Below are 25,860 nucleotides of genomic sequence, written 5' to 3' on the forward strand. Positions count from 1 at the left end.
AGAGGAGAGAGGGGGGACAGAAAGAGGGGGGAGAGAGAGGGAGAAGTTGGTTTAATTTCTGAACAAATGCAAAGTGCAATAAGTCTGATCCGTCGTTCGACTTAGGGTGGGGCATTTCGGAGGCCGCCATACACATGAAATTAGTGGCATCAGAAGGCTTATTTCATGTGTAAGGCCAGGTTTTGGACCCCTTCCAAATATAAGTGCTGAGTGGTCCGGAAGCGAAAAACTATAGTCAGACCCCAATGATCACAAATTAATTTTTTGTACCTACCGTCTGTTCCTGACCGAAGCTCCAGTCTGTGCTCGTCACGCAGGACAGATGAACCCTCCTGGGAACCCTCCTGAGACCACTCCTGGGACCCCTCCTGCGACTGTTCCTGAGCTCCCGGCTGCCTCTCCCGTGACTCCTCCTGAGCTCTCGGCTGCCTCTCCCGTGACTCCTCCTGAGCTCTCGGGTGCCTCTCTCGTGACTCCTCCTGAGCTCTCGGCTGCCTCTCCCGTGACGCCTCCTGAGCTCCCGGCTGCCATTCCCTTGATTCCTCCTGAGCTCTCGGCTGCCTCTCCCGTGACTCCTCCTGAGCTCCTGGCTGCCTCTCCTGACTCTGCTTGCGACTTGTTTCTGCTGAAGCTCTAGGAGGACAGATCAGAGTTATGGCAGCTTAGATGTGATGTAACGATGGCCGCCGAGGTCCCTCACCTGGAAGCGGGCCCCTCCTCAGATTCATCATCCAGCTCATGAATGCTAGATGGTGGAGATCTTCCTGGATGAAAACTCTCCACAGCCTCCAGGGTTGTCTTCTGTAGTTTTTGGTCTACTGCACCCTGTATAACAGGAGCAACAATGTATTCACCGGGAGGAGCCTGCAGGGAATAATGGGGACAACCCAATATCAGGTTCAGCAGTACAAGTGGACACAGGGTAGGTCCTGTCGTTTCCTGGCTCTGGGACGTAATCTCTAAAAATTAAGCAACATGAATGCATAGAATATATTGGTTAAAAAAGGCAGAAAAGACGGTATATATGGTTCTCTCTGCCACATTTATACAGCCATTACTAGGGGGAGCTCAATACATACAGATTTATACAGTCACCACTAGAGGGAGCTCACTACATACAGATTTATACAGCCACCACTAGGGGGAGCTCACTACATACAGATTTATACAGCCACCACTAGGGTGAGATCACTATATACAGATTTATACAGTCACCACAAGGGGGAGCTCACTACATACAAATTTATACAGTCACCACTAGGGTGAGCTCACTACATACAGATTTACACAGTCACCACAAGGGGGAGCTCACTACATATAGATTTATACAGCCACCACTAGAGGGAGCTCACTACATACAGATTTATACAGCCACCACTAGAGAGAGCTCACTACATACAGATTTATACAGCCACCACTAGAGGGAGCTCACTACATACAGATTTATACAGCCACCACTAGGGGGAGCTCACTACATACAGATTTATACAGCCACCACTAGAGGGAGCTCACTACATACAGATTTATACAGCCACCACTAGAGGGAGCTCACTACATACAGATTTATACAGCCACCACTAGAGGGAGCTCACTACATACAGATTATACAGCCACCACTAGAGGGAGCTCACTACATACAGATTTATACAGCCACCACTAGAGGGAGCTCACTACATACAGATTTATACAGCCACCACGAGGGTGAGCTCACTACATACAGATTTATACAGCCACCACTAGAGGGAGCTCACTACATACAGATTTATACAGTCACCACTAGAGGGAGCTCACTACATACAGATTTATACAGCCACCACTAGAGGGAGCTCACTACATACAGATTTATACAGCCACCACTAGAGGGAGCTCACTACATACAGATTTATACAGTCACCACTAGAGGGAGCTCACTACATACAGATTTATACAGCCACCACTAGAGGGAGCTCACTACATACAGATTTATACATTTTACATTTCTAAAATCCCATCCATATGAATGTAAAAGCTAGAAATATTTTAATACTGCCCCTATGGACAATCTTACATTGTGAATGAAGGTCCTCCCTAGGTACGGCTTCTCCAGCAGCCATATTGCAGTGAGCAAGGCAGCAGAGGAGGTCTTGGCACGGATGGCGGTGCCCGCAGCGACATGGCACAGTTCCGCTTTGCCCGTGCTCCAGAACAACCTCCGGTCGGACCATCGGATCAGCCATTCCACCAGTTTTGCTTCTCGGCTGTACTTGGCCTGTAGCTCGTCCCCCAGTTCTTCATTAGGGGTGCATTGCTTGCTCTGGATTAGTCGGTAGCTGCGGTGGAAATGTCTGGAAGCAGCCGGCACGGATGTGGAGGACATGTTGCCATCTCCGCCCTTTGGTCTCGGATCATGCAGACCAAACAGACCGCTTCTGACTGTCCGTCCTGATAAGACATTAGGAAAGGATCTCTTCCCCAAGATCAGCGGCTTCCCTAGGACCACGGTGGGTCCCACAGACCGGGAGGGTTCAGCCACGCCTTGTGATGGAGAAACAGCGCCCCCTGTGTTCACAGAGTCACCAAGACTTTCAGAATTAAGAGTAAAGCAGGACCCCGCTCTAAATACGTTCCCGGTACCGGCCCTCACCAGCTTCCGCTTCAGGGTGGTATGAACGTCAAAGACGAGAGAGTTCAGCTCGTGTTCTCGCAGCTGCCGGGAAAATGACGTAAGGAACGGGATCCCGGGATCAGTGCTGTGAAGAAGGTCCCGCTCCAGGAGATAACTGAGGAACAGATCCAAAAACCTGCCGTACTCCTCATCATTGCACTCAAATTCCCAGGTGCCGACTTTGGGTGCAGACGGCCCGGACGCAAGGCAAGCTTCTCTTTTTGCTTTGGATTTCTTACTGGCAGCTTTCCTCTGCTTTCCGGTATTCACCGCTCCATCTAATGGAAGGCTAAACTCCATTCTGCAGAAAAGTGAGAAATGCTCACATCAGAAATATCAGATGAAACCGCCACCACCAGGGGGAGCTCACTACATACAAATTTATACAGCCACCACTAGAGGGAGCTCACTACATACAGATTTATACAGCCACCACTAGAGGGAGCTCACTACATACAGATTTATACAGCCACCACCAGGGGGAGCTCACTACATACAGATTTATACAGCCACCACTAGAGGGAGCTCACTATATACAGATTTATACAGCCACCACTAGAGGGAGCTCACTACATACAGATTTATACAGTCACCACTAGAGGGAGCTCACTACATACAGATTTATACAGCCACCACTAGAGGGAGCTCACTACATACAGATTTATACAGCCACCACCAGGGGGAGCTCACTACATACAGATTTATACAGCCACCACTAGAGGGAGCTCACTATATACAGATTTATACAGCCACCACTAGAGGGAGCTCACTACATACAGATTTATACAGCCACCACTAGAGGGAGCTCACTACATACAGATTTATACAGTCACCACTAGAGGGAGCTCACTACATACAGATTTATACAGCCACCACTAGAGGGCGCTCACTACATACAGATTTATACAGCCACCACTAGAGGGAGCTCACTATATACAGATTTATACAGCCACCACCAGGGGGAGCTCACTACATACAGATTTATACAGTCACCACTAGAGGGAGCTCATTACATAAAGATTTATACAGTCACCACTAGAGGGAGCTCACTACATACAGATTAATACAGCCACCACTAGAGGGAGCTCACTACATACAGATTTATACAGCCACCACTAGAGGGAGATCACTACATACAGATTTATACAGCCACCACTAAAGGGAGCTCACTACATACAGATTTATACAGTCACCACTAGAGGGAGCTCACTACATACATATTTATACAGCCACCACTAGAGGGAGCTCACTACATACAGATTTATACAGCCACCACTAGGGGGAGCTCACTACATACAGATTTATACAGCCACCACTAGAGAGAGCTCACTACATACAGATTTATACAGCCACCACTAGAGGGAGCTCACTACATACAGATTTATACAGCCACCACTCGGTAGAGGTCACTTCATACATATTTATACAGCCACCACTAGAGGGAGCTCACTACATATAGATTTATACAGTCACCACTAGGGGGAGCTCACTATATAATGTTGTCACCATGTAAATAACATGTAAATGACACAGAAGCATTACCCATCATGTGTTTCCTTCCCCATCACTGCCTCAGATAAGGTGTCTGTGTCGCTGTAGATCTGTGGTCTCCCCAGGTCAGTGATGGTGCTCCTGCTGGGACTTGTGGTGCCCAGTGAGTACTTATCATAACAGCGGGACTCATCCCCCAAGGTGTCATCCAGAGGGGCTTCCCACAGGTACGTCTCCACCGGACCGATGTTTCTCTGCACACGTCTGAGAGCCTTTACTCGCCCCCTCTGCATGTTGTGGATAATGACGGACATCATCTCCTCGCCGTGGGGTCCTACAACAAGCACAGGATGGTCTGTCGGAAGGGTCCGGCTTCACATTTATCTGCACAAGGGTGGATGGATCCAGGAGATGTAAGTGTCACCTCTTATTCTGGAGTGTCTCAGACGCTGCTGAACGGAGTGATACTTCTCCCGCAACGGCACACGGACGTCTTCTGGATTAGGGAAAGCGGTGACCATGATCTCTGCAACCTGCGGAAAGACGACCACAAGGAAAAGGAGAATGCAAAACTGAGGAGAGGATCCAGCACCAAATTTCCTCTTAACAATCCATACACAGCGGGAAAAATAAAATGTCCACAAGATGGAGCGAAGCTTTTACCTTTGTCACTGGTGGTAGCTCGCTGACGAGGCTGAGGATAAGGTCCTGGATCAGCTCCTCGCTATTCGTGGCCCTGGTGAACGGCAGCATGCGACATGCCCACTCCAAAGCCTCGAAGCATCGCTCGATCACGCAGGAGTCCACCTGCTCCGCCGACTGGAGGAAGAGCAAAGAGACCGGGGGTCAGAAGTGCAGCCGGCAGCCCCGGAGCACCCTCACACTGAGGTCTACTCTACTGCCAGAGATGCACCAAAAGGGGGGGTCTCCACCTTCAGAAAATCTCTGTCCCCTGGCTGTTATTGTGCTTGGCTGCAGCGATGTTGACGTGATGTCACCGCTGCAGACGATGAGACATCAGAACCAGTGGCAGAGACCAGAGGAGCAAGTGTAAAGCAGAGAGTGCTCTTTGTTTCCCCAAAGCAAACAGCGCCAGAGTGTCATGGATGGTATAGAGATAACAATGGACCGGGGCTCCTAGTTTGGTCTTCGGGCTTGGGGTCCCCTAACTATCCCTGTTTCCAGAGATACCTCTGAAGGTGGAGACATCTGGGCCGCCTTCCTGGCCAGCCCTGATCTAATGCCTCCTCTCCTCAACCCTTGGAAAGAGCGGGCCGGGGCAGGAGTTGTTAAACCCACCAAAATAGACAAAAAGGGGAAACCAAAACTCGATCATTCAGCACACTCAGTTACTAGACAACAAGTGATAAGGAGGATGAGAGCAGGGAAGAAACAACGAGACAATGAGAGAATTCCACAACACCCCAAGCAGCATGCAGTAGAAACACCAGCAAACTGGGACACAACAGCACACAGACCGGTTTAGCAGAAGCTATAGTTGGCATAGTAAGACAGGCTCCACCATATTAAAAAGGCAGGCAGAAATAGTGATAGGTTTCTGACAACATGTTATCCAAGAGGTAACCATTGCTAGCCCAACCATTAATGAGCACACAGCTGGTCAACGCCGGAGCCTGCCTGTGCAACTCAAAAGCACCAAAGAAAGCCTAGTGAAGAGTGTTACAGTCTGTAGTGTGAACAGCGGCTGATGCCACCATGACACTCCGCAAGTTTTGAGCCAAACTCCATGTGATACAGGGGGAGAGGTGGAAAAAAGAGAATTTTGTTTACTTACCGTAAATTCTTTTTCTTATCGTTCCGTATTGGGAGACCCAGACCATGGGTGTTTAGCTTCTGCCTCCGGAGGACACACAAAGTACTACACTTAAAAGTGTAGCTCCTCCCTCTGAGCTTATACACCCCCTGGTGAGCCAGTCCCAGCCAGTTTAGTGCAAAAGCTGAAGGAGAATAGCCACCCACAAGTAGAACAGAGCAAGAGCCGGAACAACCGGAGACTCTGTCCATGACAACAGCCGGTGATAACACACGGAACAAGAAAATTGCCAACAGGCAACAGGGAGGGTGCTGGGTCTCCCAATACGGAACTATAAGAAAAAGAATATACGGTAAGTAAACAAAATTCTCTTTTTCTTCATCGTTCCTTTGGGAGACCCAGACCTTGGGACGTTCCAAAGCAGTCCCTGGGTGGGAAATAAACAGAAAAACTAAGAAGTAGGCGGAGCCTAACTTCACAAATGGGTGACAGCCGTCTGAAGGATGTGTCTGCCCAAGCTCGCATCTGCTGAAGCATGAGCATGCACTTGGTAGTGCTTCGAGAAGGTATGCAGGCTAGCCCAAGTGGCAGCCTGACAGACTTGTTGAGCCGTAGCCTGGTGCCTAAAAGCCCAAGAGGCACCGACAGCTCTGGTCGAGTGTGCCTTGATCCCCGGCGGGGGAGGCACCTGAGTACTCTGGTAGGCGTCCGAAATAGTCGATCTAATCCAACGGGCTAAGGTCGGCTTAGAAGCAGGGAGGCCCTTGCGCCGACCTGTGGTTAGCACAAAAAGAGAGGTGCACCGCCTAAGCGCAGCGGTGCGAGACACATAGATCTGGAGAGCACGCACCAGATCTAGAGTATGCAGCGCTTTTTCAAAGCGATGAACAGGGGCCGGACAGAAGGAAGGTAAGGTAATGTCCTGGTTAAGGTGGAAGGGAGAGACCACCTTAGGAAGAAAGTCCGGAGTCGGACGGAGAACCACCTTGTCTTGATGAAAAACTAAAAAAGGTGACTCCGAGGAGAGCGCAGCCAAATCAGAGACTCTCCTGAGAGAAGTTATGGCAACCAGAAAGGCCACTTTCTGAGAAAGACGATACAAAGAAACCTCCCTAAGAGGCTCAAAAGGGGGTTTCTGCAATACCGTGAGGACCAAGTTAAGGTCCCAGGGATCCAAGGGCCGCCGGCAAGGCGGAATGATGTGAGACCAGGTCTGCACCTTCATGCAAGGCGCAGACCTGAGCCAGCCGAGCAAGACGCCGCTGGAACAGAACTGATAGAGCTGAGACTTGTCCCTTGAGAGAGTTGAGGGACAGTCCTAGCTGCAGACCGGACTGTAGAAAAGACAGAAGGGTCGGCAAGGAGAATGGCCAAGGAGCATGGCCGGTAGAGCGACACCAGGACAGGAAAATTTTCCAAGTCCTGTGATAGATCTTAGCGGAGGAAGACTTACGGGCCCGAGTCATAGTGGAGATGACTTCAGGAGGAATACCAGAAGCCGTCAAAATCCAGGACTCAAAAGCCACGCCGTCAATTTGAGTGCCGCAGAACTCGGGCGGAAAAACGGACCTTGCGAGAGTAGGTCTGGACGGTCCGGGAGAGGCCACGGCACCTCTACGGACAGTTGGAGCAGGTCTGGGTACCAAGCTTGCCTGGGCCAGTCTGAAGCAATGAGGATGACCCGACGGCCCTCCATTCTGATCTTGCGCAGGACTCTGGGCAAGAGAGCTAGAGGGGGAAACACGTAGGACAGACGAAACTGGGACCAGTCTTGAACCAGAGTGTCCGCGGCGAAGGCCTGAGGATCGTGGGAGCGAGCCACGTAAACCGGAACCTTGTTGTTGTGACGGGATGCCTTTAGGTCCACGTCCGGAGTGCCCCATTTGCGGCAGATTGACTGAAACACTGCCGGGTGCAGGGACCACTCGCCACCGTCCACGCTTTGACGGCTGAGATAATCTGCCTCCCAGTTTTCCACGCCTGGGATGTGGACTGCGGATATGGTGGACTTGGAGTCCTCCGCCCATTGAAGGATGCATTGTACCTCCATCATTGCCAGGCGGCTGCGTGTCCCGCCTTGGTGATTGATGTAGGCAACCGCTGTCGCGTTGTCTGACTGGATTCGAATGTGCCTGCCCGCCAACAGGTGGTGAAAGGCTAGGAGAGCTAGAAGCACAGCTCTGGTTTCCAGCACATTGATTGAAAGGGCTGACTCGGACGGAGTCCAAGTGCCCTGCGCTCTGTGGTGGAGATGTACCGCTCCCCAGCCGGATAGGCTGGCATCCGTGGTGAGAATCACCCAGGACGGGGCCAGGAAGGAGCGCCCTTGGGACAGGGAGAGGGGCCGAAGCCACCACTGAAGAGAGCTCCTGGTCTGTGGCGACAGAGCCACTAACCTGTGTAAGGAGGAAGGCCGCTTGCCCCAACAGCGGAGAATGTCCAGCTGCAGGGGGCGCAGATGGAACTGGGCAAAGGGAACCGCCTCCATGGACGCCACCATTTGACCCAGCACCTGCATCAGACGCCTGAGGGTATAACGGCGGGGCCTCAGCAGAGAGCGCACCGCTAGCTGGAGTGACTACTGTTTGATTAAGGGCAACTTCACAAGTGCCGGAAAAGTCTCGAACTGCATCCCTAGGTACGTGAGACTCTGGGTCGGAGTCAGAGTGGATTTGGGAAGATTGACAAGCCACCCGAATTGGGCTAGAGTGGCGAGAGTGAGCGAAACACTCCGCTGACAGTCTGCGCTGGATGGAGCCTTGACTAGAAGGTCGTCCAGGTAAGGAATCACTGCCAACCCCTGGAGGTGCAGAACTGCAATCACTGCTGCCATGACCTTGGTGAATACCCGAGGGGCCGTGGCTAACCCGAAGGGGAGAGCCACGAATTGGAAATGATCCTCTCCTATTGCAAAACGTAACCAACGCTGGTGTGAAACTGCAATTGGCACATGCAGATAGGCATCTCTTCTGTCGATGGACGCCAGGAAATCCCCTTGGGTCATTGAGGCAATGACTGATCGCAGAGACTCCATGCGAAAATGCCGCACCCGGACATGCTTGTTGAGAAGCTTGAGATCCAGGATGGGCCGGAAGGTACCGTCCTTTTTGGGAACTTTGAAGAGGTTTGAGTAAAAACCTCTGAACCGTTCCCGAGCGGGAACTGGTACAATTACTCCGTTTGCCTGCAAGGATGCCACGGCCTGTGAGAAGGCGGCGGCCTTGGAGCAGGGGGGAGTTGAGAGAAAAAATCTGTTTGGCGGGCTGGAAGAGAATTCTATCCTGTAGCCGTGAGATATGATATCTCTCACCCTCTGATCGGAAACTTGTTTTAACCAAGCGTTGCCAAAGTGGGAGAGCCTGCCACCGACTAAGGACGTTGCTGGAGCGGGCAGAGAGTCACGAGGAGGCTGCCTTAATGGCAGCGGCTCCTCCGCTCTTCTGAGGACGCGGCTTCGTGCGCCAGCTGGGTTTTCGATCCTTGGCTGAGTTAGTGGACGAGGCTGAGGGCTTAGAGGACGACCAGTTGGAGGAACGAAAGGAACGAAACCTCGACTGATTCCTACCCTGGGCGGGTTTCCTGGTCTTGGTTTGTGGCATGGAAGTACTCTTCCCGCCAGTAGCTTCCTTAATAATTTCATCCAGCTGTTCACCGAACAGCCTGGACCCAGCAAAAGGGAGCCCAGCAAGGTACTTCTTAGAAGAAGCATCTGCCTTCCACTCTCGAAGCCACAAAATCCTGCGGATAACGAGGGAATTAGCCGAAGCCACCGCAGTGCGGTGAGAAGCCTCTAGCATGGCAGACATGGCATAGGATGAAAAAGCTGAAGCCTGAGGAGTTAAGGCAACCATCTCGGGCATAGATTCCCTGGCGAGGGAATGCATCTCCTCTAGAGAAGCAGAGATGGCTTTGAGAGCCCACACTGCTGCAAAAGTCGGGGAAAACGCGGCCCCCGCCGCTTCATACACAGATTTGGCCAGAAGGTCAATCTGACGGTCAGTGGAATCCTTAAGTGAGGTGCCGTCAGCCACCGACACAACGGTCCGGGCTGAGAGCCTAGACACCGGGGGGTCTACCTTTGGGGAGTGAGACCACTCCTTGACCACCTCAGGTGGAAAGGGAAAACGGTCATCAGAACCACGCTTTGGAAAGCGTTTGTCAGGACAGGCCCTGGGTTTGGTCACAGCGGTCTGAAAACTGGAGTGGTTAAATAACACACTCTTTGCTCTCTTAGGCGAGGTAAACTGATGCTTTTCTGCAAGAGAGGGTTGCTCCTCTGATACTGGCGGATTGAGATCCAGCACAGAATTAATAGATCCGAGCCCCCCGTAAGGGCATCCTCCTCATCTTGCGAGTCAGCTCTTGAATCAGAGCCGCGGGATGAGGAGGGAGAGGAAACCCTGCGCCTTCTCTTAGGAGGACGGGGTCTGGGACCTGATGATGAATCCTCTGTGAGCTGCGATGGACGGAGGTCAGAGGATAGGGATCCTAAAGGACCCTTAGCAAGAGCATTCGAGGCACCCTGTGAGGGGGGCTGATGCATATTCATCAAAGTCCTGGACAAAAGTCCCATGGACTCAGCAAATGACTGGGATATAGACTTAGAGAAGGACTCTACCCAGGCCGGGGGTTCAGCCACAGGTGCAGAGGCAGCCGGAGAGACCACTGGGGGTGAGACTCCAGGCTGTGGCACCGCCAAGTTAGAGCAGACATCACAATGTGGATAGGTGCTCGGCTCAGGCAGCAGGAGCTTACATGCAGCGCATACAGTATAAAGCTTTGGAGCCTTGCTCCTCGTGTGAGACATGCTGCTGGAGTGGGGGCTCTGCAAGAGAATGAACCCCAGAGAGAATATACAGAGGTCCACAACCAGAGACCGACTGTGGCTTACCAGACCGCTGGAAGCGGTGTTGTGTGCCCTCCAGATCCCGAAGCCCGGACCCCCAATGCACAGCACCTCAGCAGGGATGCAGAGTGCAGAAAGGCCCAGCGCAGAGTGAACTCTGCCTAAGAAAATGGCAGCCGGAGCGAAGAGAGGGGGCGGGACTTGGGGGGCGTTCCTGTAGGAGAGCGGGAACTGGAGGGCCATAGAGACCTGCAGGGGAGGAGACACGCCCCAGCAGTGGGGAGTGTCCCTCCCCTGTGCAGGACGGCCGCCGGGAGGAGCCGTGCCTGTCCCTCTGCATGAGTGACATGCGAGGGTAGTTAACAGAAACTAGGCCTCCGGCAAAGCAGGGACCCCCAACACATAAACGTCTCAGGTACTTAGCTGCTGAGACGCTGGGCCAGGTCCCTGGGGATGAGTGCTCCGGTCCAGCAGAATCCTCAAGGGGCTGTGGATGGAGACCGGTCTCCTGCCAGGCATGGAGACCGTGCTGGCTCCCACTTCAAGCCAGAGCCCAGGAGGGATGGTAAAGGAGCACGGCATGTAAGGCTCCAGCCTTGGAAATCAACCTTACAACACCGCCAACACAGTGGGGTGAGAAGGGACATGCCGGGGGTCCAGACATGGACCCGCACTTCTTCAATCTCTTCCAAAAAAAGAAAAAAATCATGAGAATGCATGTGTGGATGTATGCCTCCTGAACACAAAGCGATAAACTGGCTGGGACTTGCTCACCAGGGGGTGTATAAGCTCAGAGGGAGGAGCTACACTTTTAAGTGTAGTACTTTGTGTGTCCTCCGGAGGCAGAAGCTAAACACCCAAGGTCTGGGTCTCCCAAAGGAACGATAAAGAAATCCCTTTAATTCTAAAAGTTAATAGTGAGATTATCCATCACCTTGAACAATTTGCCGCTGTCTCGCGCCTTCTGGTATTGTCTGCAGCTCAGAGACAATCGCTCCCGCACATGAAGCATCCAGCACAGGGCGCAGAGCTCCCGAAAACAGACTGCAAAGAAGACACAGAAAGGTCACCCCGCTTATCACACAGACATCACTTATATTTTATACTCGAATCAGGGGCAGAACGATCAGGGTCGCTATCAGAGCATGACTTGTGTATGGGGCCCGAGGTAATTACTTAGCTTTTTTAAGCCTGGGCCCCCCTCTTCACCGGGCCCCAGTCACAGCCGCAGCAGATGGGTCGTTTTCCGCCACTTGGCTAAGGCATCGCTTGAAAATTAGCCATGTGGCGAAAGTAAGGTCAGTAGAGCAAAGAGGCGACGCATTATACCGCGACTCAGCGTGCAGCAGCATGATGAGGTTATCACTCTGTGACCTCATCACACTGCTGCAGGCAAGCAGATCCATGGACGTGGCAAGGAAAGGTAGGTGCTCCGTGAGCTGAAGATCGCTGGGGTTGATGTGGCTGACCCCAGCTCCTGCCTTGCTTCAGCTGGATGTGCGTCGGGGGCACACATCCAGCTAAAATGCATCGCGGCTCAGAGAGGACGCCCCGCCGCATTGGAGCCAGGGAGGGTGAGTAAAATGTTTTTGTGTTTTTTTAATTTTTATTTCTGTGCAAACAAATATACCAGGAGGGGCTCAGAATGGGGACATATATGCTAGGAAAAGGACAAATAAACCAGGATGGGGACATAAATACCAGGAGGAGGTTATATATACACAAGGTAGGAGACAAAAACCAGGATGGGGACATATATACCAAAATGTGCCCAGGAGGGGGATATACATACCAGAATGTGCCCAAGATGGGACATATATACCAAGATAGGGGGGCAATGAAAAGGGTGATATGGGAAACCAGCACTGTGGCTAAAAAACTCTCACGCTTTATGGGTACGGTCCGACAAGTGCCTAAAAGCAGAGTGACGGAGCGCACAAGTGTGCGGTAAAGCGGAGACTCGGCTTTTGGCCGCACTGCGCTCCAATACATTCACAGATACAAATATTACTGATGACCCTTGACGCTGCCATTACGTACACTTCCAATATCCCCAACAATCCCATAATATCACACATGACGGACCCTCTTCTATCAGTCGCACCTACGACACTGCAGGACACCAGGTCCTTGGTGGGTTCTCCGCTGGGTCCCGGCTTTAGTAACACGGTCCGACTGTTCCCGTAATTCTGCAGGTTTTCTGGGAGGGAATCAAGAGGCGGCAGCGAAGCTTTGGCTCTAATCTGTGGAAACCAAAGTCAATAAATTGCTGAGGATTATCAGGATTATGTCCGCACGTCTACCTCTACGCCCGGACCGATACCTTCTGCATGATTTTTCTTGCCCGTTTGATCTGCTTGATGTACCACTGCGCAGCGGGGAGAGAGCAATGAGCTGCACGGAGCAGCAGGAGCACGCGCTGCAGGACGCCGGACAGACGCTGGCGGCTGCACTTCTCCGATTCCAAAAGCAAATCCCTGGGATCCTCCTGAAGGTCAAACAAAAATGATGAGATACGCGCAAAGCAAATCAGAAAGTAGAAATCCTCCAGTCATCATCATCTGGTGCTAAGAATGATGACCACTACTACAATCCCCACTGAGCGTGCCGGAACCGCAGAAGGGCAAGGAGGCCCAGGAATACAGGACAGGGCCGGAACCGCAGAAGGACGAGGAGGTCCCGGAATACAGGACAGGGCCGGCACCACAGAAGGGCAAGGAGGTCCCGGAATACAGGACGGGGCCAGCACCGCAGAAGGGCGAGGAGGCCCCGGAATACAGGACGGGGCCGGCACCACAGAAGGACACGGATGCCCTGGAATACAGGACTGGGCTGGCACCGCAGAAGGGCGAGGAGGCCAAGGAATACAGGACAGGGCCAGCACCACAGAAGGGCGAGGAGGCCCAGGAATACAGGACAGGGCAGGCGAGCCTCAATTACACTCACCTCGCTGACTGATGAAGGCTGTGGACAGTAGAGCGGCGGTGCTGGGAGATACAACCCATCCGGTACCAGACCAGAAAGTCTTCCACTCAGCTCCTTTGCGGAGTCCATCAGTTGGTGGAGGGTTTCAGTGAGAATTTCTGCGTCGGCCATTACCGCTGCCTTTAGCATCTCTTGTACGGAGCTGAACAGTAGATCTGCATCCTCTTCCTCAACGGGATCTGACGTCATCAAAATACAGAGCAATCAGTGGGGAACGTGCAGAAGTGACCGACCGAATCAAGTCTGCACATCACATCACAAGGCTAGGGACACAGAGTGAGCATCCACCTACAGCGGAGGCCAAGGACGTCAAGTGTGCACCCACCCTCCGAGCGTCCCAGAAACACTAACTGACAGTTACCGGAGAATTGCTCTGGTCCGGTACGACTCCGCTCCATGACTCGTGCACCAGGCGGCTGACCGAGGAAGGACTGCAGCTTCTCCTGGAATATGTGCGCAGGGGACAGACACACGGACATCGCTGGAAATTCTCCTCTCACTCTGAAACCAAAAGGAAAGTCATAAGCCTAGGTAAAGCACAGCCGGCAGCGGCCTCCTGTACTCCTCCCCGGGGCACCTACTCCTCAGTGACGCTGCTCCTGTGCAGGGTATAAGCTACCGACATGGAGACGGACATTTTCCAGTCTCCCAGCTTATTCGCCAGCCACGCGGCTTCGGATATCAGGCCTCCAACAAGCAGCAGGTCCAGAGTATAGTCCACAGTCCAGACGCCAGAGAGGTTCTGATCTCTGACCACACCAGCAACGAATCTGTGCTGCAGCGGGACGATCCGAGGAAGATTATCTGCAAAAAACGAGAGCACACCACACCAAGCATGAAAGAGATGGACTCAGCCAGCAGGATCTTGGTGCAGAGAGGACAGTGCGAGGAGGGTGTGGAGAGTAGAGAACTGTGCGGAGAGGAGTGTGCAGGGGAGCAGCAGCAGGTGCAGGGACAATGGTGTGGAGAGTAAAGAACTGTGCAGGGAGGAGGGTGTGGGGAGTAGAGAACTGTGCAGGGAGGAGGATGCAGAGAGTAGAGAACAGTGTGGAGAGGAGTGTGCGGGAGAGTAGCAGCAGGTGCAGGGACAATTATGCGGAGAGTAAAGAACTGTGCAGGGAGAAGGATGCGGAGAGTAGAGAACTATGAGGGGAAGAGGGTGCGGAGAGTAGAGATCTGTACGGGGAGGAGGGTGCGGACAACAGAGAACTGTGCTGGAAAAACGGTGCGGAGAGCAGAGAACTGTACGGGAAGGACGGTGCAGAGAGCAGAGAACTGTACGGGAAGGACGGTGCAGAGAGTAGAGACCTGTGCAGGGAGGGCGGTGCAGAGAGCAGAGAACTGTGCCGGGAGGACAGTGCAGTGAACTGTGCTGGGAGGAGGGCGCGGCGAGCGGCGGAGGGCGCGGCGAGCGGCGGAGGGCGCGGCGAGCGGCGGAGGGCGCGGGGAGCGGCGGAGGGCGCGGGGAGCGGCGGAGGGCGCGGGGAGCGGCGGAGGGCGCGGGGAGCGGCGGAGGGCGGCGGGGAGCGGCGGAGGGCGCGGGGAGCGGCGGAGGGCGCGGCGGAGGGCGCGGGGAGCGGCGGAGGGCCCTGAGATCGGTTGTACATTTTCCCTGTAGGCAAGACATGATAATGAATGTACGGACAGTCTGTGGCTGCCTGCGCGGCCGTATCCGATATTTTCACTAGTCATAGATGGGGTTTGGAGTCAGTGCGTCCCTGTATGATTTGCGTTAGCTCTTTCTTATAGGGCTTCAGTAAGTTTATGCATAGACGCCCCATTTATATCACTGCCAACTGCATTATACAGGAGGTCCTGCATGGCCGATACATGATCACAGCGCCCCCTGCTGGTAGCATTACCTGCGGAGACATGCAGTGGAGCCAGCACACTCACATTGTGCGGAGGAAACACATACAGCCGCTGGTTAGTGAAATATGCTGCCATGAACCTGCCCATCGAGCGGATTACAGCGAGCGCTGCCTCTGGGTGCACCTGCTCCAGGGGTCTGCGGCCGGGCGGGGGATCACCTGCGGAGGTAAAAGATATATACATACAGGGTGGCTGCAGGTGAATACTTACTACTATTATTTTACACAGCTGATCCCTTCCCTGGGGAACAAGAGAAAATACGGAGTGAAAATACTAAAAAATGTAAAAAAAATTCCTTGTCTCTCCACTGGAGGGAGCTCACAGCTGGAAGTGTACAGAGCAGGAGAGAACAGCGCCATACACTGTGCAGTGGTCGTTCTCGGTACTGCAGCTTGGGTCCTACTAAAGTGATTGAGAGCTGAGCGGCAGGGCTGAGAACAGCCACAACAGTGTATGGAATTGCGGCCCAAGGACCTAGACAGTGACATGGTCAAAACCAGTGGACTGTGGGCCGCACTGTGACCTCACCCACCTCTAACGTGCTGCTTTGCTGTCCACCACCCCATGTCACCCCCTGCTGGTACAGTATAGCCGCAGCGCCCCCTGCTGGTACAGTATAGCCGCAGCGCCCCCTGCTGGTACAGTATAGCCGCAGCGCCCCCTGCTGGTACAGTACAGCCACAGTGCCCCCTGCTGGTACAATATAGCCGCAGCGCCCCTTGCTGGTACAGTATAGCCGCAGCGCCCCCTGCTGGTACAGTATAGCCGCAGCGCCCCTTGCTGGTACAGTATAGCCGCAGCGCCCCTTGCTGGTACAGTATAGCCGCAGCGCCCCCTGCTGGTACAGTATAGCCGCAGCGCCCCCTGCTGGTACAGTATAGCCGCAGCGCCCCCTGCTGGTACAGTATAGCCGCAGCGCCCCCTGCTGGTACAGTATAGCCGCAGCGCCCCCTGCTGGTACAGTATAGCCGCAGCGCCCCCTGCTGGTACAGTATAGCCGCAGCGCCCCTTGCTGGTACAGTATAGCCGCAGCGCCCCTTGCTGGTATAGTATAGCCGCAGCGCCCCCTGCTGGTACAGTATAGCCGCAGCGCCCCTTGTTGGTACAGTATAGCCGCAGCGCCCCCTGCTGGTACAGTATAGCCACAGCGCCCCCTGCTGGTACAGTATAGCCACAGCGCCCCCTGCTGGTACAGTATAGCCACAGCGCCCCCTGCTGGTACAGTATAGCCGCAGCGCCCCCTGCTGGTACAGTATAGCCGCAGCGCCCCTTGCTGGTACAGTATAGCCGCAGCGCCCCTTGCTGGTACAGTATAGCCGCAGCGCCCCCTGCTGGTACAGTATAGCCGCAGCGCCCCCTGCTGGTACAGTATAGCCGCAGCAAGTGTCCTGATCAATGTCTGTATGGAGCAGCCATGGTCAGACCTGCAGGGATCTCCTCCTGACTCCTCCGCTCGGGCAGCAGACTGGATCGGATCAGCAGCTCCTGCACCAGCCGGTCGCACATTCCCTGGGCGTCATTCAGATTGTAGTGATAGAGGTGACAGTAGAGCAGCGCCAGGTAATAACGCGTCTGCAGTGCCCCGCTCCTCCTGCCTCCTAGGAACAAGAACCAGATGAAGAGATCCCATAAAGATAATGCAAAAAGAATCCGCACATCAGACCGCCGTGGCCTCCACCGGTGCTCGCTCCACCTCCTGCTGGCGGGGACCTGACCCATAATGCAGAGAGCAGAATAGTTTACCTCGAGCGCTGATCTCCAACAATTGCTTTTTCAGGAACTCCACCGACTCTTTGTAAGATCCCAACAAGAAATATTCTTCTCCTGTAAAAACAAAAGATTAAAGTGCAGGAAAAGTGGAGACAATCTGATCCACACATCCACATGATCCTTTGTGGCTGCATACGTGATGAATTTAAAGGATTTTTCCATCTTCCTAAATGGATATTGTTGGATAGAGCTTGTGAAAACAAACACTTTTGCAATTTACTGCTAATTAAAATTTGTATCTGTTCTTGAGATATTAACAATTTGATTTTGTTTACATCTCGTTGCCTAGGAGACTGACCCCTGTAAACAACTGTTAATATCTCAAGAACGGCTGAAAATTTTAACAAGCAGTAAATTGCAAAAGTGCTTGTTTTTACATGCACTATCCGGCAATACCCATCTACAAAACTTGGAAAATCCCTTTAAGGACCATTTTTGGGGTGTTTTTTACATTGTTTGATATGCTTTTTAGCAAAATTGCAGCCAAAAAGCCTCTATTACCAGAAAATCGAGAAAAACATGAGCCAAAGTGTAAAAGTATAAAAGGGAAACTCTACCAGTGACAGGAAGAAGAGCTAAGTCCCCCAATATTTGACCTCCACGGGTCTGGAGCTCGGCCTGTATGTGACACAACAGAGACCCAATGGCTTTTTCCTCATTTTGGACCTCTGGTGCCGACCGTGCCAAGTGATGGAGAGAAATCCGCTTCCTTAGCCGAGTCTGGTACCGAAGAGTCTGATTGTACAGGAGACGCCAGAGCACAGCCAGCCTGTAATACAGAGAGAGGATAATACAGGAGACGCCAGAGCACAGCCAGCCTGTAATACAGAGAGAGGATAATACAGGAGACGCCAGAGCACGGCCAGCCTGTAATACAGAGAGAGGATAATACAGGAGACGCCAGAGCACGGCCAGCCTGTAATACAGAGAGAGGATAATACAGGAGACGCCAGAGCACAGCCAGCCTGTAATACAGAGAGAGGATAATACAGGAGACGCCAGAGCACGGCCAGCCTGTAATACAGAGAGAGGATAATACAGGAGACGCCAGAGCACGGCCAGCCTGTAATACAGAGAGAGGATAATACAGGAGACACCAGAGCACAGCCAGCCTGTAATACAGAGAGAGGATAATACAGGAGACGCCAGAGCACAGCCAGCCTGTAATACAGAGAGAGGATAATACAGGAGACGCCAGAGCACAGCCAGCCTGTAATACAGAGAGAGGATAATACAGGAGACGCCAGAGCACAGCCAGCCTGTAATACAGAGAGAGGATAATACAGGAGACACCAGAGCACAGCCAGCCTGTAATACAGAGAGAGGATAATACAGGAGACGCCAGAGCACAGCCAGCCTGTAATACAGAGAGAGGATAATACAGGAGACACCAGAGCACAGCCAGCCTGTAATACAGAGAGAGGATAATACAGGAGACGCCAGAGCACAGCCAGCCTGTAATACAGAGAGAGGATAATACAGGAGACACCAGAGCACGACCAGCCTGTAATACAGAGAGAGGATAATACAGGAGACGCCAGAGCACAGCCAGCCTGTAATACAGAGAGAGGATAATACAGGAGACACCAGAGCACAGCCAGCCTGTAATACAGAGAGAGGATAATACAGGAGACGCCAGAGCACAGCCAGCCTGTAATACAGAGAGAGGATGAAGGGAATTTTGTTACTTACCGTAAATTCCTTTTCTTCTAGCTCTTATTGGGAGACCCAGACGATTGGGGTATAGCTACTGCCCTCCGGAGGCCACACAAAGCACTACACTAAAAAGTGCAAGGCCCCTCCCCTTCTGGCTATACCCCCCCGTGGTATCACGGGTTCTCCAGTTTTAGTGCCAAAGCAAGAAGGAGGAAGCCAATAACTGGTTTAAACAAATTAACTCCGAATAACGTCGGAGAACTGAAAAACCGTTCAACATGAACAACATGTGTACCCGCAAACAACAAAAAAATCCCGAAGGACAACAGGGCGGGTGCTGGGTCTCCCAATAAGAGCTAGAAGAAAAGGAATTTACGGTAAGTAACAAAATTCCCTTCTTCTTCAGCGCTCTATTGGGAGACCCAGACGATTGGGACGTCCAAAAGCTGTCCCTGGGTGGGTAAAGAGATACCTCATGTTAGAGCTGCAAAACAGCCCTCCCCTACGGGGATGTCACTGCCGCCTGCAGGACTCTTCTACCTAAGCTGGCATCCGCCGAAGCATAGGTATGCACCTGATAATGTTTGGTGAAAGTGTGCAGACTCGACCAGGTAGCTGCCTGGCACACCTGTTGAGCCGAAGCCTGGTGTCGCAAAGCCCAGGACGCACCCACAGCTCTGGTTGAGTGGGCTTTCAGCCCTGAAGGAACCGGAAGCCCAGCAGAACGGTAGGCTTCCAGAATTGGTTCTTTGATCCATCGAGCCAGGGTGGCTTTAGAAGCCTGCGACCCCTTGCGCTGGCCAGCGACAAGGACAAAAAGTGCATCTGAACGGCGGATAGGCGCCGTGCGAGAAATATAGATTCTGAGTGCTCTCACCAGATCTAGCAAACGTAAGTCTTTCTCATACCGGTGAACCGGCTGAGGACAAAAGGAAGGCAAGGATATATCCTGATTAAGATGAAACGAGGATACGACCTTAGGGAGAAACTCCGGAATGGGGCGCAGCACTACCTTGTCCTGGTGGAACACCAGGAAGGGAGCCTTGGATGACAGAGCTGCCAGCTCAGACACTCGCCTAAGCGATGTGATCGCAACAAGAAACGCCACTTTCTGTGACAGGCGAGAAAAGGAAACGTCCTTTAGAGGCTCGAAGGGCGGCTTTTGCAGAGCAACTAGTACTCTGTTCAGATCCCATGGATCTAACGGCCGCTTGTACGGGGGCACAATATGACAGACCCCCTGTAGGAACGTGCGCACCTTAGGAAGACGTGCTAGACGCTTCTGAAAAAACACAGATAGTGCCGAGACTTGCCCTTTAAGGGAGCTGAGCGACAAGCCCTTTTCCAACCCCGATTGCAGGAAGGAAAGAAAGGTGGGCAATGCAAATGGCCAAGGGGATACTCTCTGTGCAGAGCACCAGGATAAGAAAATCTTCCACGTTCTGTGGTAGATCTTAGCAGACGTTGACTTCCTAGCTTGTCTCATTGTGGCTACGACTCCTTGAGATAATCCTGCGGACGCTAGGATCCAGGACTCAATGGCCACACAGTCAGGTTCAGGGCCGCAGAATTCTGATGGAAAAACGGCCCTTGGGACAGTAAGTCTGGTCGGTCTGGCAGTGACCACGGTCGACCGACCGTGAGATGCCACAGATCCGGATACCACGATCTCCTCGGCCAGTCTGGGGCGACGAGTATGACGCGGCTGCAATCGGATCTGATCTTGCGTAACACTCTGGGCAAGAGTGCCAGAGGTGGGAAGACGTATGGGAGCCGGAACTGCGACCAATCTTGAACTAATGCGTCTGCCGCCAGAGCTCTTTGATCGCGCGACCTCGCCATGAATGCCGGGACCTTGTTGTTGTGCCGGGACGCCATTAGGTCGACGTCCGGCACTCCCCATCGGCGACAGATTTCCTGAAACACGTCCGGGTGAAGGGACCACTCCCCTGCGTCCATGCCCTGGCGACTGAGGAAGTCTGCTTCCCAATTTTCTACGCCTGGGATGTGAACCGCGGATATGGTGGATGCGGTGTCCTCCACCCACATTAGAATGCGCCGGACTTCTTGGAATGCTTGCCGACTGCGCGTCCCTCCTTGGTGGTTGATGTATGCCACCGCTGTGGAGTTGTCCGACTGGATTCGGATCTGCTTTCCTTCCAGCCACTGTTGGAAGGCCAGTAGGGCAAGATACACTGCCCTGATTTCCAGAACATTGATCTGAAGGGTGGACTCCTGCGGAGTCCACGTCCCCTGGGCCCTGTGGTGGAGAAACACTGCTCCCCACCCTGACAGACTCGCATCTGTCGTGACCACTGCCCAGGATGGGGGCAGGAAGGATCTTCCCTGAGACAATGAGGTGGGAAGGAGCCACCATTGTAGAGAGTCCTTGGCCGTCTGGGAAAGAGAGACTTTCCTGTCCAGGGACGTTGACTTCCCGTCCCATTGGCGGAGAATGTCCCATTGAAGTGGGCGCAGATGAAACTGCGCAAAGGGAACTGCTTCCATGGCTGCCACCATCTTCCCGAGGAAGTGCATGAGGCGCCGTAAGGGGTGCGACTGGCCTTGAAGGAGGGATTGCACCCCTGTCTGTAGGGACCGCTGCTTGTTCAGCGGAAGCTTCACTCTCGCTGCTAGAGTATGAAACTCCATGCCAAGATACGTTAGCGACTGTGACGGTGACAGATTCGACTTTGGAAAGTTGATGATCCATCCGAATGTCTGTAGAGTCTCCAGCGTAGCATGTAGACTGAGTTGGCATGCCTCTTGAGAGGGTGCCTTGACAAGTAGATCGTCTAGGTAAGGGATCACCGAGTGTCCCTGAGAGTGCAAGACTGCTACCACCGCCGCCATGACCTTGGTGAAGACCCGGGGGGCTGTCGCCAGACCGAATGGCAGAGCTACGAACTGAAGATGGTCGTTTCCTATCACAAAACGTAGAAAACGTTGATGTTCTGTAGCAATTGGCACGTGGAGATAAGCATCTTTGATGTCTATTGAGGCAAGGAAGTCTCCTTGAGACATTGAGGCAACGACAGAGCGGAGGGTTTCCATCCGGAACCGTCTGGCGTGCACATGTTTGTTGAGCAGCTTTAGATCCAGAACAGGACGGAACGAGCCGTCCTTTTTTGGAACCACAAAGAGATTGGAGTAAAACCCTCGCCCTTGTTCCTGAGGCGGTACAGGAACCACTACTCCTTCCGCTCTTAGGGAGTCCACCGCCTGCAGCAGGGCATCTGCTCGGTCTGGATGTGGGGAGGTTCTGAAGAACCGAGCTGGAGGACGAGAACTGAACTCGATTCTGTACCCGCGAGACAAAATGTTTGTCACCCACCGGTCTTTGACCTGTGACATCCAAATGTCGGAAAAGCGGGAGAGCCTGCCCCCGACCGGAGATGCGGAGGGGGGGGGGCTGGAAGTCATGAGGTAGCCGCTTTGGAAGCGGTTCCTCCATTTGCTTTCTTGGGGCGTGCGTGAGCCCGCCAGGAATCTGAGACTCTTTGCGTCCTCTGAGTCCCTTTGGACGAGGAGAATTGTGTCTTGCCCGAACCTCGAAAGGACTGAAACCTCTGCTGCCATTTTTTCTGCTGAGGTTTGCTTGATCTGGGCTGGGGTAAGGAAGAGTCTTTACCCTTGGACTGTTTAATGATGTCAGCCAATGGCTCGCCAAACAGTCTATCTCTAGATAAAGGCAAGCTGGTTAAACATTTTTTGGAACCAGCATCTGCTTTCCAGTCCTTTAACCACAAGGCTCTGCGCAAAACTACCGAATTGGCGGACGCCATTGAGGTGCGGCTGGTAGATTCTAGGACTGCATTGATAGCGTAAGACGCAAACGCAGACATCTGCGAGGTAAGGGACGCCACTTGCGGCACCGCCGGATGTATGATAGCATCCACTTTTGCTAAACCAGCTGAAATAGCTTGGAGTGCCCATACGGCTGCGAATGCTGGAGCAAACGACGCGCCGATAGCTTCATAGACAGATTTTAACCAAAGGTCCATCTGTCTGTCATTGGCATCCTTAAGTGAAGCGCCATCCTCCACTGCAACTATGGATCTAGCTGCAAGTTTGGAAATCGGGGGGTCTACTTTTGGACACTGGGTCCAGCGCTTGACCACATCAGGGGGGAAAGGAAAACGTGTATCCTTAGAACGTTTAGAGAAACGCCTTTCTGGATGAGCGTCGTGTTTCTGGATTGACTCTCTGAAGTCAGAGTGATCCAAGAAAGCACTCAATTTACGCTTGGGATAGAGGAAACGAAACTTCTCCTGCTCTGCAGCTGCCTCCTCTGCAGAAGGAGCTGGGGGAGAAATATCCAACAGTCTATTGATGGCTGAGATAAGCTCGTTTACCATGGCGTCCCCATCCGGGGTATCCAGATTGAGAGGGGTTCCAGGATAAGACTCCTGATCACTCTCTTCAGACGCATCACAGGGCGACTGATTGCGCTGAGACCCTGAGCAGTGTGATGACGTTGAGGGTCTTTCCCAGCGAGCTCGCTTAGGGTGGCTGGGGCTATCATCTGAGTCATAATACTCAGCCTGGGAAGCCGGGGACCCCCTTGCAGTCTGGATTAATTCCAACTGAGGGGGATTAGCGGACAGAGACCTCGCCGTGTCCATAGACTGAGCCCCAGTCATGGATTGCAAAGTTTCAAGGATTTTTGCCATAGTCACAGACATTCCATCAGCAAAAACTGCAAAGTCTGTCCCTGACACCGGGGCAGGACTTACAAGCGTCTCAGCCTGGGTCACTACCCCTCCGGACTCCGGCTGGCGAAGCAGCACCGGATCTGAGCATTGCACACAATGGGGGTCTTTGGAACCTGCTGGTAGAGCAGCCCCACATGCAGCACACGCAGTGTACACAGCCCTAGCCTTGGCAGCCTTGCGTTTTGTGGATGACATGTTGCTGCGTCCTCAGAGCGATCTGGGGTATCCAGCCAGGAAGCGACCTCACAGTGCAAGAAATAACTAAATATATATATCTGGTGACACAGTACACCAATACACACTGAGGCACTAGAGGGGCCAGCTGAAATGCCGCTTACCGCCCGCTTAAGAGCGGGTGTGTGGTCGCCAAAAGCCCCCTAGTCCAGGTCTCCCAGAGCCTTGCGTCCTTCCTCTAGCCAGACTGCATGTAATGGCTGCCGGCGTCCTGGGAGAGGAGGGGGGGCGGGCCCTGGGCGTTCCTGGCTAAGAGCGGGAAGCCTGCTTCCCTCTGTGCCTAGTGAGAGGGCTGGAGCATGTAAATCAGGCTCCAGCCCTCGTCGCTGCTGCGAAACAGCGTCTCTCCCCTACCCTGATTGACAGGGTGGGGGCGGGAACGAAGCGGAGCTAGGCCGCAAAAGCCGGGGACTGGATTTATAAACGCCGCCGCCGTAAAAGCGCGGTCGGCGTGTCCCCGGCGCACTACAAGTCACGGCAGCGCCGCCGGTCCAGTGGGGGTCGGCGCTGCGTTCCCACAACACAAAAGTCCCCCAGTAAACTGCAGGAACACCAACTCAATCGTTACGGTCCCCGGCGCACTACAACACCCAGCCAGCCCGGAGTGTGTCTGTGCCTGCCGGGGACACAGAGTACCTGTATGATGCAGGGCCATGTCCCTGATTGTACTCCTGCTCCGTATCCATCAGGTGCTATGGGTCTGTGGATGGAGCCCGGCGTCAGAGCTTAGAGGCCGGCAGGATCCCACTTCCACAGAGCCCTACAAGGGGATGTGGAAGGAAAACAGCATGTGGGGCTCCAGCCTCTGTACCAGCAATAGGTACCTCAACCTTACAACACCATCCACGGGTGAGAAGGGAGCATGCTGGGGGCCCTATATGGGCCCTCTTTTCTTCCATCCGAAATAGTCAGCAGCTGCTGCTGACTAAAATCTGTGGAGCTATGCGTGGATGTCTGACCTCCTTCGCACAAAGCTTGAAAACTGGAGAACCCGTGATACCACGGGGGGGTATAGCCAGAAGGGGAGGGGCCTTGCACTTTTTAGTGTAGTGCTTTGTGTGGCCTCCGGAGGGCAGTAGCTATACCCCAATCGTCTGGGTCTCCCAATAGAGCGCTGAAGAAAATACAGGAGACACCAGAGCACAGCCAGCCTGTAATACAGAGAGAGGATAATACAGGAGACGCCAGAGCACGGCCAGCCTGTAATACAGAGAGAGGATAATACAGGAGACGCCAGAGCACGGCCAGCCTGTAATACAGAGAGAGGATAATACAGGAGACGCCAGAGCACGGCCAGCCTGTAATACAGAGAGAGGATAATACAGGAGACACCAGAGCACGGCCAGCCTGTAATACAGAGAGAGGATAATACAGGAGACACCAGAGCACGGCCAGCCTGTAATACAGAGAGAGGATAATACAGGAGACACCAGAGCACGGCCAGCCTGTAATACAGAGAGAGGATAATACAGGAGACGCCAGAGCACGGCCAGCCTATAATACAGAGAGAGGATAATACAGGAGATGCCAGAGCACGGCCAGCCTGTAATACAGAGAGAGGATAATACAGGAGACGCCAGAGCACAGCCAGCCTGTAATACAGAGAGAGGATAATACAGGAGACGCCAGAGCACGGCCAGCCTGTAATACAGAGAGAGGATAATACAGGAGACGCCAGAGCACGGCCAGCCTGTAATACAGAGAGAGGATAATACAGGAGACGCCAGAGCACGGCCAGCCTGTAATACAGAGAGAGGATAATACAGGAGACGCCAGAGCACAGGCAGCCTGTAATACAGAGAGAGGATAATACAGGAGACGCCAGAGCACAGCCAGCCTGTAATACAGAGAGAGGATAATACAGGAGACGCCA

At 53.2% G+C, this 25,860-nt stretch overlaps 1 protein-coding gene across 5 annotated transcripts in view; it reads right to left on the reverse strand.

The window, feature by feature from the left end:
- Window positions 1–25,860, reverse strand: part of CPLANE1 (ciliogenesis and planar polarity effector complex subunit 1) — an 83,825-nt gene that overhangs the window by 39,995 nt on the left and 17,970 nt on the right. For all 5 annotated transcript variants that reach the window (XM_075328617.1, XM_075328628.1, XM_075328636.1 and 2 more), the window contains exons 12-27: window positions 17,940–18,151; window positions 17,356–17,436; window positions 17,037–17,210; window positions 15,603–15,770; window positions 14,322–14,544; window positions 14,102–14,241; window positions 13,702–13,919; window positions 13,079–13,243; window positions 12,860–12,998; window positions 11,690–11,799; window positions 4,799–4,954; window positions 4,560–4,668; window positions 4,187–4,469; window positions 2,048–2,945; window positions 701–864; window positions 275–633 (exon numbers count right to left, since the gene is read on the reverse strand). In XM_075328617.1, coding sequence (XP_075184732.1) covers window positions 275–633; window positions 701–864; window positions 2,048–2,945; window positions 4,187–4,469; window positions 4,560–4,668; window positions 4,799–4,954; window positions 11,690–11,799; window positions 12,860–12,998; window positions 13,079–13,243; window positions 13,702–13,919; window positions 14,102–14,241; window positions 14,322–14,544; window positions 15,603–15,770; window positions 17,037–17,210; window positions 17,356–17,436; window positions 17,940–18,151 — 3,599 coding nt within the window. The remainder of the gene's footprint in view (window positions 1–274; window positions 634–700; window positions 865–2,047; window positions 2,946–4,186; window positions 4,470–4,559; window positions 4,669–4,798; window positions 4,955–11,689; window positions 11,800–12,859; window positions 12,999–13,078; window positions 13,244–13,701; window positions 13,920–14,101; window positions 14,242–14,321; window positions 14,545–15,602; window positions 15,771–17,036; window positions 17,211–17,355; window positions 17,437–17,939; window positions 18,152–25,860) is intronic.

The sequence above is a fragment of the Anomaloglossus baeobatrachus genome, chromosome 1 (genome assembly GCF_048569485.1).
Source record: "Anomaloglossus baeobatrachus isolate aAnoBae1 chromosome 1, aAnoBae1.hap1, whole genome shotgun sequence".
NCBI classification, from domain to species: Eukaryota; Metazoa; Chordata; class Amphibia; order Anura; family Aromobatidae; genus Anomaloglossus; species Anomaloglossus baeobatrachus.